The following is a 13,525-nucleotide window of genomic DNA, read 5'->3' as shown; positions in this document are numbered from 1 at the left end:
TGGTGTTTTCTTTTCCACTTTGTCATGAGTTTTTCGCAATGGTTGGCTTGGCAACGTGTCTCGTTTTTGGTTGTGCAGCTAGCTGAATTCCCTTGGTTGTGCATTACAATTGGGCTGTCTGGAGTATGAGGCTGTCTTTGCGGGTGGAATAACTCATTGGGGGTCTTTTGCTTACAATTCATGCCAAACTGCCTCTCTTCTCTAAGATGACGTGTGTATAAACTGCAGTTTAATAATCCACACAAGCAGGTTAGGTTGCCAGTGATTACATACTGTACCTATGTTAAGGCACTACAGAGGAACTTCAAAACTCGAATCCTTGAAGTCCTATTTGTCAGTCATTAAACATGTCTACATAAACTCTAACTTAATAGTCAAAAAAACAACTATTTTTTTTCCCTGTTAAGTCTATCTTGTTACAAACTGTGGTTTGGTCGTGAAGTTTCAAGGGTTCCTCCTTAGCATTGGTCTCTATAGCAGTATGAAATAAACAGAGTGAACCCTCTTGTCAGTCATCCACTCTCTTTGTGTCTGTGGGTGTAGGCAGGGTCGCTTGCATATACACACACCGAGAAGTTTGGGCTTGTAACATAAACGTAAGGAACCGTAAAGATCACCCCCAAAATATATCTACTTGTTCCTTATCACATTTCACACATTCCCTGAAAGGTTCATCAAAATCCGGCAATAATTTAAGCATTAGGTTGCTAACTAATTAACTACCCGACAAATAAACCTGAGCAAATACATAACCTCCTGGCAGAGGTAATAAAAATAACGAGATGCAGTGGATATACATACATTATATTCGTGTGTCTACACACACACGTGCACACGCACGCACGCACGCACGCACGCACGCACGCACGCACGCAGGCACGCACGCACGCACGCACACACGCACACACGCACACACGCACACACACACACACACACACACACACACACACACACACACACACACACGTCCATTTGGTGCCCTCACAAACTATCAGAAATTTAAAAAAAATCCCTATTTTGGACAAAAATTCTGCTACAATAAAACATATTTAACAAAGGCAAAATCCACTTTACATTAACATCTGCAAATGTAAAGCTGACTAGAGGAGAGAAAAGAGTAGAAAGAGGAAAAAAATGGGGAGGGCGTGTGTGCGCCTCATTTGGAAGAGACGCTGCTCAATAAGAGGTAGTGTCTGATCCTCTGCTGTGATATGGAATCTTTTTCCAGAAAAGTCTGTTCTAATCACAATTAAAAACTTGCTGTGTTACGACAACATCGTCAATTTCTTTAATACAACCAAGAAAAAAATGGCTCCCAGTGGGACACAAAATGAATGAAGCGTTTGTAAAAAGAGACTTGGCTCAATCTAATAGCTCGTAAATCGAAAAGTTTGCAGAAAGAGGGTTTTGTAAATATTTTTATCATAAAGTCCTTGGCCAATAAAGGTGATCCTGATGCGTGTGCTTGTTGTTAGGGAAGATAGGGAAAACACGGACATTGCAAAGTCAGCTGTGATTCCATTTGTTTGTCACGTTACCCACAAAATGGGCCTATTGTTTGTATTTTAATCACGTCACATCCGGCTCATTGAATATGCGTGGTGGTTGAGCCAGCGTCTGTTTACATGGGGTACGAGGCGCCATTTAGCCTTTCTTGAAGAAAAAATGCCCTATCGTTGTGTTGTTTTCGGCTATATGAACAGTTCAAATTGCGAAAAGGATAAAACGTTTCTTCATACTTCCTTGAGAGAAAATTAAGGGGGCGGAAGTGCGCAAGATTTTACGGAAGACAATTTTACTTTTAATTACTGTACTTACTTCCCATTGATGTATTATCTTGATATTGTTTGTATTTTAATTTTTACGAACAGAAACTAGAAAGTCAGGGTCATTGATACTTTCACAGGAAAGGTACTTCTACTTCTCCCCTTTTGTTTATTTTTTCCACAAATGTGTCAGAGTACATATGACAACAGGACAACAATTAAATATGGTGATGATTCAGTAATTATTCGTTTGTTAAATGGACATGCATAACGGGTGGCAGCTGTCGGATGCTCGTTGAGGTTTTGTTTACATGAACATGTGCTCGTAAGACGCAAAGTTAAATCATGAACTACAACCTTACCCGAGCAAAAACAATGCATATTTATCTGGGAGAGTCATTTTCTTTGACCCAGTCCCACACAAAGAAGTTGCTTTTCTAAGTTTTCATTAGTTTTGTCGTGAAAAAATGGCGTCTGGAATATTAAATAGTTTGATGGATAATCCTCGATATCACTCCACAAATCTTTGTTTTAGTATATGATCTATTCCTTTGCATGGTTAGATTTTTTTTGGTCATATCTGCTTTTTGCAGGGAGATCTAGGCCCTTTGCATACTCAAGATTTTGTGTGCTGCTTGCTGATCAACAGCCGGCTTAGCTTAGTTGACCATCAATCAGGGTTTTTCACTTCCGGGAAGAAGTTAATAAGGGGTTTTATTCGACTCTGGTACTCATTGTTTAAATTACATCTAATCCCTTTATTTAATAAAAATACTAGTGTCAGAAAACAAGTGGCAGTTTCACTGTGTATGTATTTAAATTTCATATTTTTGCTTACATTTGGGCAAAGTCTGGATGCCAGTGGATGTTGGCCACATCTGGTTTCCATGACAACTCAGGGCCACCAAGCGGGCGATGATGGCAGTCTTGCCAAAACCCATGTTTCCAACAATGACCACTCCTCGGTTGATGGACGGGTCATCGCTGCGGAGACAGGTGTCCACTTCCTTAAAAAGCCACTCCCTTCCCGTGAATCGCCAATCCGACAACAGTCCAGGAATTTCAAAGTGAAGGGGCTTCAAATTGAGGTATGGAGTGAACTGAACTGCAGGGGAAGAGGGTCAGACATTATTGCACCAAGCTGTCATACTACATGGAAAATAGCACATGTGTGTTCTTTACCTCTCTGCTCCTGTTGACTTCGACTTCCAGAATTCTGTCTGGGCATTCTAAGAGATGACCTGGAAGGAGTGGGCCTTTGCTGTTCATCCAGGTAGGCCAGGTCTTCAAGGTGAGCAGAACTAGTGGCTGAACAAAGAGAATCAAGTGTTTTAATGAGGGAATCGATCAGGAAATAGTATCCCAGCAGCATTTCAAGCATTTAGGGTGTTACACGCCGCCCTCGTTTGATTTCCTTTAATTACGTTCAACATACACGTGCAAATCAATTAGAGCTGTCAAAGTTTACGCCTTAATGCATGCAATTTAATTTGGGGAAAATATATATATATATTTTTTTTTCAAAGTAATCCAAATCATGCAAGCAAGTAATTTACTTTGAATACTTGTAATTAATCATCATTCAAAAGTGTGATTAATTCGATTTAAAAAATATACCAATTGACAGCAATAAAATCAATGTATAGTGGGGCAAAAAAGTATTTAGTCAGCCACCGATTGTGCAAGTTCTCCCACTTAAAATGATGACAAAGGTCTGTAATTTTCATCATAGGTACACTTCAACTGTGAGAAACAGAATGTGAAAAAAAAATCCAGGAATTCACATTGTAGGAATTTTAAAGAATGTATTTGTAAATTATGGTGGAAAATAAGTATTTGGTCAACCATTCAAAGCTCTCACTGATGGAAGGAGGCTTTGACTCAAAATCTCACGATACATGGCCCCATTCATTCTTTCCTTAACACGGATCAATTGTCCTGTCTCCTTAGCAGAAAAACAGCCCCAAAGTATGATGTTTCCACCCCCATGATTCACAGTAGGTTTGGTGTTCTTGGGATGCAACTCAGTATTCTTCTTCCTCCAAACACAAAGAGTTGAGTTTATACCAAAATGGATACATGGATGATACAGCAGAGGATTGGGAGAATGTCATGTGGTCAGATGAAACCAAAATAGAACTTTTTGGTATAAACTAAACTCGTCGTGTTTTGAGAAAAAAGAATGCTGAGTTGCACCCCAAGAACACCATATCTACTGTGAAGCATGGGGGTGGAAACATCATGCTTTAGGGCTGTTTTTTTGCTAAGGGGACAGGACGATTGATCCGTGCTAAGGAAAGAATGAATGGAGCCATGTATCGTGAGATTTTGAGCCAAGACCTCCTTCCATCATTGAGAGCTTTGAATGGTTGACCAAATACTTATTTTCCATCATAATTTACAAATATATTATTTAAAATCCCTACAATGTGAATTCCTGGATTTTTTTTTCACATTCTGTCTCTCACAGTTAAAGTGTACCTATGATGAAAATTACAGACCTCTGTCATCATTCTAAGTGGGAGAACTTGCACAATCGGTGGCTGACTAAATACTTTTTTGCCCCAGTGTATTTGAATATCGTAGAAAATGTATTTTAATAGTTGAAATCAAAAAGTGAAACTCACAGCTAAATATTTCCTGATAGTAGTTCTTAAATTTGGGCATTATATTAGACGTAAGCTACATTTCTCAGTATTTTTTTTCTGCTGGTGTCACCCTGACCAGCAACAACTGCACAGGCTTCCTGAGTCCTTAAATTATTTCTTAGCCTGGATGGAACTCTAGGTTGATACAAACAAACTATTTTGCACAATATTCTAATTGAGTTGCACTTTTAGCTGAGCCCATATATAAGAAAATGATTGCACAAACGCGAGGACAATAGTCAAATTGAGTCCATATTTTTTTTCTCTGTAATACAGATTACAGTGATGACTGCAACAATATAGCTTGAGAAAAAATGAGCCGATCCATGTTGCTTGTCTCTAAATCTTCACTGCATGAACATTGCATGAGTACGCCGTCATAACAGTTCCAACACCACTGCAAACATGCTCTCCAAAAGTTGCAGATCCAAGCCCAGCATATCACGATTTAGGGATAGAAGTTTGTTAAAGCTGAAAAGTACATTTTCTTTACACTGAGTTATGCTACCTGCGAGAAGAGAAAACTCACCCAAACGTGTGAAAACAGTCAATGCAGTCACAAGCCTGTTACACCACAGAGAATGTTAGCGCTGACTCGGCTTCATATCCTGTGTGTGTTATGAGACGTCATACATGTTACTTCCTTCCTTTCCCCTCTTGAGTGTTCATGCGTCAGTGACCAAGAATAAAGGGGAAGATGAGGACGAGACACAACCACGATGTCGACAATGACTTTAAACTGGTCACTTTGTATGTTGGCTCCAAAGCCAGAGGATCCTACACACTAGTTACTATGATCTTAGATAAAAAAGTATACCTTAATATCAAATTTGTCAGTTTACGTTTTTATATGAAGCAGGCAACAACTTGTACAGATACTGTGTATGTACTGTCAAGGTAAAAACTCAAGGTCACCAGATATATTGTAAGAGTAAATGGGTCACTGCAGTCTAGACCCAGAAACTTTACCTTGGGTGTACAATGGAACTCAGTTTGACTGGCTGACTCACGCCGACATAAGCAGTTGTCAACCACAGACATTATGAGAATTGGCAATGAAGGATTTTTGAACCTACGGCAGTTTGTATACATTGTATCCTTTACCTTACAGAGCTGAAGCAGTATTTTTGTTTTGACCAAAGCTTTAACAAATGCATTTTTTTAAATAATGGAATGGCATTTTGTTAGTTGTTTTGGTAGAATCCAGGCTAATATTGACATGCTTTTATTTTGAAGCTTATTTCACACTTAACAGGAAGCTACCCTGTGCTTGCTTTATTGCTGTGTGATTTACTCCACAGTGGTTATTTTTCTGTTGTAGTTTCACACTGCTTAGAAATAAAGATTTTTCAAAGTAACGCGGCTAACTATGAATGTCGACTAAGTTGGCACTTTTTATTGATAACACTGTGGATTGGCCCCGGTTTGGTTGACCTAGACGCGTTGTCAACACAATCGGAACCAACTTAAGCAGATTCCACTGCACTAGTTTAGTTAAAACCACATTTATATCACCCCTCTGCTTAGAATGAGTGCCCTGTGAATGGCTTCACAAGCAGTAGCCAAGCCTCTGGTACAAAGTCCGATGTGGTCAATGTACCTAATGATGATAGATGGTATATAGATGGATGTATGACTTTGGTAACATTACAGTTTTAATGCAAAAACTCAATACAAAAATAGCGCTACTCTATGGTCAAATATCACCTGAACTAGGCCTTGACGATATATCAATATCATGGATGTATTTGAGTTTGTTGTTGCAAATTATTTAAACAATGACAATTTTTTCTCCTTTTACTCCGGCATACCTTTGTCCCGAGGAACATCTGTAGCTTCCGCCCTCCCCCGTACTTCACACAAAACATGGGTAATGCTAATGCTAACGAAACGAAAATAAAATTGTTGTCAGTAGTCTGGTTTTGTGGCAACAGGCGGGGAACAAATGACTGCACGCTGCAAAGTTGGATTAAAAAAGGCAGCAGCACAACATACTTATTTCTGCACCTGAAACTGAAGCATCCAGACGAGTGTGGGAAATGCAGCTCATTACTAGGCAAACAAGACTGTAACATAGACCAATGGCATAATTGACACAAAGTACTACGTATGATGAGAAAGAACCACAGTGGAAAACAATCACAAAAGCTGATGTGTGAATGAAAAAGCCTGCGTTTATCTACTTACTGAAGCTATAGTCTTCTCAATGTTTTACTTGATTATTTATTTGCATACAATGTATGACACTACATTTGTATATAAAGAGTATTTTATTCAAGACAGAAGTTTTAAGTTTGCATTTTATTACTCTCAATGTAAGACAATCTCATTAATTTGCATGTGATGTTCAATAAAAATATTTTTAACAGAAGTATTTTATCTAACGCAGAAATATAATGTGTCCATTGAGATGAGGATAAAGGCACCATAATACAACGCTTAATTAACTATCAAAAATGAAAATGCATACCATTGTCTCCTCTGCTTAAGTGGAAGAGAATAATAGTGTAACCACAGTGGAACTTTTGGTTCCTGGAACTTCTGGTCTTGGAATTATAAGTTCCTGTAGAAGTGTGTGGTTTGTGTTTTCAACGCATTCCACAGTTCAGAGTAATTTATTCAAATGCTGATACCATGTAAATAAACCGGCAATATTAGGTCACAGTTATTTTACTAAAAGTAAGTAATTAAAATACAAAGCAATATAAACAAAACAATATGATTTATAAAATAAAGTGTTCTAATTGTTCACAAACACTCAGAAAGTCGTCCTCTCAGTAAATTATGTATTCATGAAGGTCAGGCGATTCCTTTTGGTCCATTTCAGCAGTGAATAACTATATATAAATAATAAATGTCAGGGTTTATCTCACGCTGATGACACAAACATATCGGCTTTAGCGTTAGTGTGTTAACATTAGCATTCTGTTCACTCAGGTTGAGGATAATTACTACACAAATCGAGTGTCACGGACTACTTTTATAAACATGACAAGAAAATAGTTAATATTTGATGTCACTGGTTCCACTTGTGGGCTGCCTCCTTTTTTTCCACATTTATCCAACAAAGTCAGAGTAAGCAGCTGAGGTCCCCACATCGAGTCCGGCTTCATACCGTAAATACGTTTAAAAGAGTCCTTCCACTTCTCATAGTTTCATGTATCGAAATGAAGTTTGTAAAAATATATAACATTAAACTGCATACAGTTTAAAGACTACTGCTGAGTCAAAAAACACTCCAAAATAGTTCCACTGATTAGCATTAGCACACAAAGATGTCCCAAAAAAGTTCCTGCATTTTAAAAGCTTCTTTCTCTTCGTTGTCAAGTCTGTTGTAATAGAAATACACAAGAAATAATAATTAGCCGCGCAAATTCTGATAGCGGTCGTGGGTTTGAAAAAAACGTTTTAGGAACACTTTCAACGATTAATGTTAAAAGTACCCATGATTGTCACACACACACTAGGTGTGGCAGAATTATTCTCTGCATTTGACCCATCACCCTTGATTACCCCCTGGGAGGTGAGGGTAGCAGTGAGCAGCAGTGGTGGCTGCGACCAGGAATCAATTTTGGTGATTTAACCCCCAATCCCAAGCCTTGATGCTTGGTGTCAAGCAGGGAGGTAATAGCTCCCATTTTTCTAGTCTTTGGTATGACTCGGCCGGGGTTTGAACTCACGTCCTGCCGATCTCAGGGCGGACACTTGGTGTTCAACCAATCAGCGTTCTACAGCACAGCTTGCCCCCGATCAAATTTCCTGGTCGCTTGGAAAAGTCCCACCTAGATCGGAGGAACTTCGAAAAGTTCCTAGAGAACTAAATCTACCAGGGTAGTTGTGGGGGGAGATGGGGCCAGCGCTGTCAGCAGGAGCAAAGGTCACCGCCTCTGTCTATGGTGCTGAGGACAGAGCACCATCAGAAGGGGCGTGGCAGTGCTGACGTGAGACACAGCTGGCAGGTGATTAGATTTCACAGGTGGTACGTGTTGATCTAATCATCTGATGTCTAACAATAAGCGGCCGGGAGCAGGTGGGGAGAGAGGATACGGACGTGGCTGAAAAGTCGCATCCTGCCGGAGAAAGAACTTTAAGACCTTGTGATTATTAAAACCTTGTTAAAACCTGCATGCTGGGCTCCTGTGCTGTGTCTGACAGTGGGACTGCGAGGAAGCAGCTTCCACAGTAGTTTTTGGCGGAAACACAGGGGTAACTTTATTTACTCGGGTAAGAGGGGAAGTTCCTGAGAAATTTCCTGCGGTGGAAAAGGGCCTATAGCATCAAAACCAACGCCGGGTTCAGTATTTTGACCAAAGATACTTCGACATGGCCACAGGTGAGACTGAGAATCAAACCCACAACCATCGTTCCTTCAAAGGTACGCGCCTATGCAATTGCACACTGCTCATGCGTCCGCTACACACGGCAAATCTAGGCCACTCACAAAATCGGATAAAAAGATAAGCGCATAACAGTGTGCACGTCTGCCGTCGCTCACATGTGTGCCACTGAATGCTCAAGGAGTTTTGGCGTTTGCTCACACATGAAAAATTGGAGGGAAAATTGCCCACAACCAATTTAACATATAAAGTACATAGAGTAAGTTTTTGAAGATCAGATTTAAATGCTGGATTTGTGTTAAGTGAAGTATTTGATTTTAGTTTTATGCTCTGCTATGGTAGACAATGGACATACTACTCAATAAACAGTCGTCCATTATGAAGTGAAAAAAATATTTGCATATGTTTTTTGTTATAAACAAAATCCAAGCAAGTACTCAAACGCTGCTGTTTCTAGTCAGTTCACAAAAGTTGAGAAGAAGAGATAGACTTCCTTCCTAACAGGAAGATGTACTGAATGACTGATACACACAAAAACACACACACACCAAATCAATCTTACCAGCAACAGAGTTTGGGCGGGGCATGAGATAGAGCGGGATGGAGTGGGTGGATCCAGACAAGCGATTTGCATCTTGTCCCCATTCTGGGTGGAGTTTGTTCAGGCTGTATGTGGAGGCCATGCTGTCCCCCGCCTTGTACGGGAAGTCATCGTTCAAGCTTCCTGTCGCAACCATAGAGGAGGAGGAGGTTGAGGTCACCACTGACCATCCCCCTTGTCTCCTGAGTTTCAGACTGCTGCCTTGGTAACCGTCACTGGTGTGTTTGGTGTTGTCGTCATGCTCTGGCGCTGATTCAACAGAATAGCTGGTCAATGTGGCTGAAAGACATTTCAGTTCATAATTGACAAACAGAAGGTTCTCAATGTAGACCTAAAAAATATTATTTGACTTACTGCTGATTTTGTTAAGGAAACCTATGATGAATTTAGTCTTTTTTGACTTATAAATGTTGTTACAATGTTGGATACTTGTGTTAAGCAACGCCAGAGCATCAAATAAGAAAGTTCATGCATTTTGCTGTTGACTTGAGAAAGTTGCACGCAGTTATGGTTTCCGTTTTTTTGTAGTCTAAGTTGTCGTAGAAGCCCATCTTTAGACATTAAGTCAAGCGCTTGGCCTTGAGGCCATGAGTACACACACAATGAAAAAGGTTAGCGAAAGTGGCCATTGTGGCATGTGCATAACAACACCAACGAGCAAAATGCAGTGTCATAAAATGTTGCTATAAACAGCTATTTTTAATGCAGTCCCAATCGATCGGCGGGTGTGCAGGTGTACCTAATGTTGTGACCGGGTGAATCTATATGAAGTCTGTCTTTGACCGTGTATGGAAAAAAAAATAGTGGTGACTTTTTTAAGATGTACGTTTTAATACTGTACATTTTCAAAAGGCACATCATGATACTTATAGAGAGGGTGCGGCATGGTTTCAGTTCTAATCTGGGAACGTCTCCAAAATCGAACATCTTGCAAACAGACTCAATATATAAGTGACTGTTGAGCAAAATTGACACCAAAGCATAGCTAATACTTATCTAGACCACAAGGAAGTGTTTTAAATGTAGATTAAAATCATCATGGGTCCCCTTAAGTGTATCCCCTGACAAAGACATGCGCAGTCCAAAATTGTTATGGTTTCTTTTATAAAGAACAAACAGAATATCAACAAAAAATCGAAGCAAAATGTGACCTTACAGGAGAAGCCCATGTTGGGAAGCACTGATGTCAGACGTTTCCCATAGTTACTTACTAGGGTTGCGCACATGTCAGGAGATACACTCCTCTTTACAGACAGTCTCCAAATTCTGATCGTTTCGTGGCCGTCACTTGACAACTTGACATTTTATTTCCCTTCAAAGACTTGACATCAGATTGAGGTCCAGATAAATGGCCGAGCTAATCCTGAATCTGTATGTGATTCTTCCTGAGCCACTCTTCTGTCTTCTGTGGCCTTGGTTGTACTATATGTTTTGGGTCATTTTCCTGCCAAAAGACTGAACCATTACCCATCCTCAGTGTTCTGGCTTAAGCCAGGAGGTTCTCATCTCAGAATTTACGATACATGGCAGCTTTTATCAGACCAATGCGGTGAAGTTTTCCTGCAACCCTAACAGTGAAACCCCAAAACAGAATGTTGGATAGTTAGAGGTTGGACCGTGAGGATGGTTCTGGGGTCATAATCAGCATTTCTCTGAGTAAAACCAATACCAAAGACCTAAATGTTGGTCTCACATCACATTCTCCCAAGGCTTCAAAATCATTCAGGTGTTTATTGGTAATTTCAGAGGGGTAGCCCATGTGTCTTCTTAATTTGTGTGACACATGGCCACGGATTTGTGTGGTTCAGAAGTATTGCTGGTTGGCAGGGGGATCAAACACTTATTTCCCTTAACTAAATGCTAAAGCATTTTGTACTGTACCGTTACTTTATGTTTTTTCTGGATTTTCTGTTGATATTCTGTCACACTGTTACAAGAAACCTACCATAAATGTTCCTGCCTTTGCTAGGTGATAAACTTATCTCATGAGCAGCAGGTCAAACGGTTATTTTCCTCACTGTATCTGCAGTATCATCCATACCTATTATGCCACTATCTCGACTCTCCAGGGTTGATGAGGGGGAGGAGACACAGGCTTGGATGGATGAAGTTTGTTTATTGTTGTTGTTACCCTCCACTTCAGCAGGGGGCTGTAATGTGGAGGAGGGGGAGGTGCTGCTGCTGGCCAGACTGGAGGAAGGGGATATTCTCTGCTGGAGAGTAAGAACAAATAAAAAATCAATATTATTTGTAGGCTACTACTATATTACACGGCCCACAATTGTCCTTATGGTTAAGAAAAACTGCTGTATAACTGGTAAGACATATTGTTGTGACTGCTTTTTTGCAGGATAGTTAGTGAACAAACTGTGCTGTTGTAGTTATTTCCCCATATTGATACTTTTGAACAGATCATGAAGGGATGACTGAAGGAGAAGGAGAAGAGCAGTACTGATCCTTGAGGACAGCTCTTTAGTAAATCATCATAAAAGATTGACAGTCTTTGACTATTGATTACTGTTGACTATTGCGAGGCAAATGTACCGAAATACATCATTACTAGAAAGATAAATAGCATGTTGTTTGGGTAAATAATAACAGATTTGATTAAATCCATGAAAATGTGCACCATTTATAGCACCATCAAACAAGTAATTGGTAAATTTGAATGGTGTAGTAGTTTTGGAGTGATTAGACCAAGGATGTCCAAACTATGGGCACGCGCAGGTCTTTAATTTGGCCTGCGAGACAGCACGGGTTTGATTAGGATCTTACTTAAAAGGAGATTGCATTGTTTTTTTTTGGGTTTTACAATTTTGATGCCACTATTATGTCAGAATCTAGTGGAAAACATGAGTAATGCAGGTTAAAATTCCTTTAATGGTCCTCTGATGGAAGTGTAGATAAGCATGTACTTTATACAAACCCCGTTTCCATATGAGTTGGGAAATTGTGTTAGATGTAAATATAAACGGAATACAATTATTTATATATTATTTTCAGCCCATATTCAATTGAATGCACTCCAAAGACAAGATATTTGATGTTCAAACTCATAAACTTAATTTTTTTTTTGCATATAGTAATTAACTTAGAATTTCATGGCTGCAACACATGCCAAGTAGTTGGGAAAGGGCATGTTCACCACTGTATTACACTCAATAAACGTTTGAGAACTGAGGAAACTATTTGTTGAAGCTGTGAAAGTGGAATTATTTCCTATTCTTGTTTTATGTAGAGCTTCAGTCGTTCAACAGTCCCGGGGTCTCCACTGTTGTATTTTACGCTTCATAATGCGCCACACATTTTCAATGGGAGACAGGTCTGGACTGCAGGCGGGCCAGGAAAGTACCCGCACTCTTTTTTTACGAAGCCACGCTGTTGTAACACGCGCTGAATGTGGCTTGGCATTGTCTTGCTGAAATAAGCAGGGGCGTCCATGAAAAAGACGGCGCTTAGATGGCAGCATATGTTGTTCCAAAACTTGTATGTACCTTTACGCATTAATGGTGCCTTCACAGATGTGTAAGTTACCCATGCCTTGGGCACTAGTGCACCCCATACCATCACAGATGTTGGCTTTTGAACTCTGCGTCAATACCAGTCTGGATGGTTCGCTTCCCCTTTGGTCCGGATGACACAATGTCAAATATTTCCAAAAACAATTTGAAATGTGGACTCGTCAAACCACAGAACACTTTTCCACTTTGCATCAGTCCATCTTAGATGATCTTGGGCCCAGAGAAGCCGGCGGCGTTTCTGGATGTTGTTGATAAATGGCTTTCGCTTTGAATAGTACAGCTTTAACTTGCACTTGCAGATGTATCGACAAACTGTATTTAGTAACAGTGGTTTTCTGAAGTGTTCCAGAGCCCATGTGGTGACATCCTTTAGAGATTGATGTTGTTTTTTGATACATTGCCGTCTGAGGGATCGAAGGTCACGGTCATTCAATGTTGGTTTCCGGCCATGCCGCTTGCGTGGAGTGATTTCTCCAGATTCTCTGAACCTTTTGATGATATTATGGACCGTAGATGTTGAAACCCCTAAATTTCTTGCAATTGCACTTTGAGAAATGTGGTTTTTAAACTGTTTGACTATTTGCTCACGCAGTTGTGGACAAAGGGGTGTACCTCGCCCCATCTTTTCTTGTGAAAAACTGAGCATTTTTTG

At 40.0% G+C, this 13,525-nt stretch overlaps 1 protein-coding gene across 6 annotated transcripts in view; it reads right to left on the bottom strand.

Moving 5' to 3' along the window:
* tanc2a (tetratricopeptide repeat, ankyrin repeat and coiled-coil containing 2a) overlaps positions 1 to 13,525 on the bottom strand; it is a 119,426-nt gene that overhangs the window by 43,688 nt on the left and 62,213 nt on the right. For 3 of the 6 annotated variants that reach the window (XM_061884191.1, XM_061884192.1, XM_061884188.1), the window contains 4 exons: positions 11,394 to 11,565; positions 9,314 to 9,631; positions 2,949 to 3,074; positions 2,605 to 2,871 (listed from right to left, as the gene is read on the bottom strand). In XM_061884191.1, coding sequence (XP_061740175.1) covers positions 2,605 to 2,871; positions 2,949 to 3,074; positions 9,314 to 9,631; positions 11,394 to 11,565 — 883 coding nt within the window. Of the gene's footprint in view, positions 1 to 2,604; positions 2,872 to 2,948; positions 3,075 to 4,943; positions 5,043 to 9,313; positions 9,632 to 11,393; positions 11,566 to 13,525 lie in introns of those variants that run through there. The other 3 variants (XM_061884190.1, XM_061884189.1, XM_061884193.1) reach the window with 3 other exon arrangements.

This window comes from Nerophis ophidion, linkage group LG23 (genome assembly GCF_033978795.1).
Source record: "Nerophis ophidion isolate RoL-2023_Sa linkage group LG23, RoL_Noph_v1.0, whole genome shotgun sequence".
NCBI lineage: Eukaryota > Metazoa > Chordata > Actinopteri > Syngnathiformes > Syngnathidae > Nerophis > Nerophis ophidion.
The sequence above is the reverse complement of the archived record's forward strand: the minus strand, read 5'-3'. Positions and strand labels throughout refer to the sequence as shown.